The following is a 2,483-nucleotide window of genomic DNA, read 5'->3' as shown; positions in this document are numbered from 1 at the left end:
AGTATGATGGTCAAGTGAGCAAAAAGCTGGAATGTAGAGTGCATATCCATGTGTGGTTGTCACAGGAGCTCGTAAGGCAGGGAGCTCCTGGCTGTTGGGATCTGTGCTGGATCCTGCAGTGAGTGCTGTGTCTTAGGGCAAGTTTTACTGCTCGTCATTGCAACTCAGCTAAAACTCTTGCAGGAGAGGACTGGGATTTGTTCTGCTTGCTCTTAAACTGGAATAGTGTGATGGCAGCAGAATGCCCCCTGGTTGAGCAGGAGGATCCGTGTGGTGACTTACTTGTGCGTTGTCCCCAGAATGTGCACATTTTGCCCCTCTGTGAAGATAAGTGTGTTCCCTACCTTGGGCAGTGATGCTCTGGAGCCAGAGCTCTGCGTGGTCATGGTGAGCACTGTGGTGATCCCCAGGCCAACACGAGCAGGTGCAGCATCCATATTGATCCAGAAGGAGATCCAGGACAGAATGACAATAAGGAGGCTGGGGATGTACATCTGGATCAAGTAATAGCCCATCTGCCGCTCCAGGTGGAAACGAGCTTCTATACAGGTGAACTTGCCTGAGGATGATGGGAAACACATAGAAGGTTACTGAAAAGGCATGGTGAACCTCCTGTTTTCAGTTATTGTCTGGGGACCTTGCATTGCCTAGAACCTACTTGTTAGAGGAGGAAAACAACAGCTGTTGCCCATTTCTGAAATAATAATAACAATTATAACCAGAAAGCTCTTGGCAGTATGTCCTTTGTCACTGAAATTTCACCCGCTCCCTTGCATCGAAGATAAAAGAAAATGTTTGGAGAGAAGGTCCAGACCAAACGCCCTTGAACCGATGCAGATGTTATGGGGGACAAGAGGGTTCCACACATTTGTGTCTCTTAGCTTTTTATTTGCTATATGTGTGTATATTTACTGGCAACATGTCTAAGTGTGTTTATAGGTATGTTGTCCCTAGATTTGTAGGACAAGGTTTGTACCTCCAGAGTGCCATCAGACATAGCAAAGGACTCTGGCAAATGCACAGACCTGAATTCCTCCCTAATGAACCCAGCAGCCACGGGTAAACAGCACTGACCTGTGTTGTAGTGCTTTGTGCAGTATCTCAAGTCTTTTTCTTCTTTGAGGATAAACTGAGGCAATGTCAGCCCGTCAGCAACTTGCACGGCTCCTTTTTCTTGCCACTCAAATATGAGATCATTCATTGTGTAGCCAACTGTTGAGAGGAGGGGACAAATACTGTGTGAAACATATGAAACACTGACCTGGAAAGGGGCAGATTTGTAGGAGAGAGCTGTGCTTGGAGGCAGGGGCTTACCCTGGCCTTGCAGGGCAATGCTGTCAGGAAGGGGGTTGGGTTGAGGCAGAACTGCTTATGCATGTGGTAGGAGCTGGGATAACGCCGGAGCTGTGATGGTGTGCAATGAGCTGCCTGCAATAAAACACATTTTTTCCTGAATTTGGCTTGTTGAGTTGTTTGCTATTTTTTCAAACTTGGCCTCTTTCTCTGAATGAAATTGTTCATTGTCTTTCCCTCCTTTGGGATAAGCAGCATGTGCAGGGGGCAAATGTTCACCCAGAGAGAGAAAATCCCCTTTACAGCTGAAAACACTTTCACCTTTCTCCTCCAAATTGAAAGGTCAATGTAAATGCAAGCAAGCCAAGGCTCCTCTCGTGGGATCTTTTAAGGTTTGGCTTCTCTGGGAAATGTTCTGTGTGCTGAATGAATGGAAAATCCTGAGCAAGTTGTTCTTAAGCAAGCCTCCAGTGAAGGCTGAACTGGGAATGGGTTGCAGCTGGGGAGGGAGGTGTCAGGCGAGAGGGAAAGGGAAAATCAGTCTCCTCTCCAAAATGAAGATGTACAGAGGACTCACAGCTTTCTAACTGCATGATGCACGTCTGTACATCCATGGGGAAGTTCTTCAGGTCCATGGGGCAGGCCAGAGTCAGCGTGATCCTGAGGAGAGAAGACAGCACAGGGAAATGCCAAACAGTTCGTGGTGCCGGTGGAGGGGTGAACTCTCTCAGACATCCGTGGGACATGGTGGGAACCATGCCCAAGACACACTGGTATGCTGGAGGGATCATTCACCTCTTCCCTGCCTGCGGTTTGACATGTGATGTTGGAAAGCCTCAGAAATGCCGAGTATTTGGGTCTGTGATATAACTCCTGGCAGATGGTGCTTCTTTGGGATGTTGTGAACTGTGCAGAATGAAGAGTTCCCACAGCACACGGTTTTGCTGATTCAGTTGTCATTTCTTGCCTCAGATTCACAACATTTGGGACTAGCTGCAAGCCCAAACCCATTCTCTGGACGCCCCAGATCCATTTCTAGAGACTGGGAATGTTTGGAAATTTTTGAACAGAACATTTCTGTGTCAGAAGGAAAAAAAAAAAAGGTAGTTTGTTCAAGATCACACATTGCTGTAGCAGAAAAGAGATATTTTGGTAAGATATTCTGCGGGGAAAATACCCTGTGGTAATTT

At 47.0% G+C, this 2,483-nt stretch overlaps 1 protein-coding gene across 1 annotated transcript in view; it reads right to left on the bottom strand.

The window, feature by feature from the left end:
• Positions 1-344: 344 nt before the first annotated feature.
• GLRA4 (glycine receptor, alpha 4) overlaps positions 345-2,483 on the bottom strand; it is a gene marked incomplete at its 3' end in the record, with an annotated part of 33,126 nt that continues 30,987 nt past the window's right edge. The window contains exons 5-7 of the mRNA XM_010141981.1: positions 1,871-1,953; positions 1,075-1,212; positions 345-559 (exon numbers count right to left, since the gene is read on the bottom strand). Of these exons, the coding sequence (XP_010140283.1) occupies positions 345-559; positions 1,075-1,212; positions 1,871-1,953 (436 nt within the window). The remainder of the gene's footprint in view (positions 560-1,074; positions 1,213-1,870; positions 1,954-2,483) is intronic.

Source organism: Buceros rhinoceros, unplaced genomic scaffold (assembly GCF_000710305.1).
Source record: "Buceros rhinoceros silvestris isolate BGI_N320 unplaced genomic scaffold, ASM71030v1 scaffold18288, whole genome shotgun sequence".
NCBI lineage: Eukaryota > Metazoa > Chordata > Aves > Bucerotiformes > Bucerotidae > Buceros > Buceros rhinoceros.
Note: the sequence above shows the minus strand (reverse complement) of the source record. Positions and strands in the feature narration are given on the sequence as shown.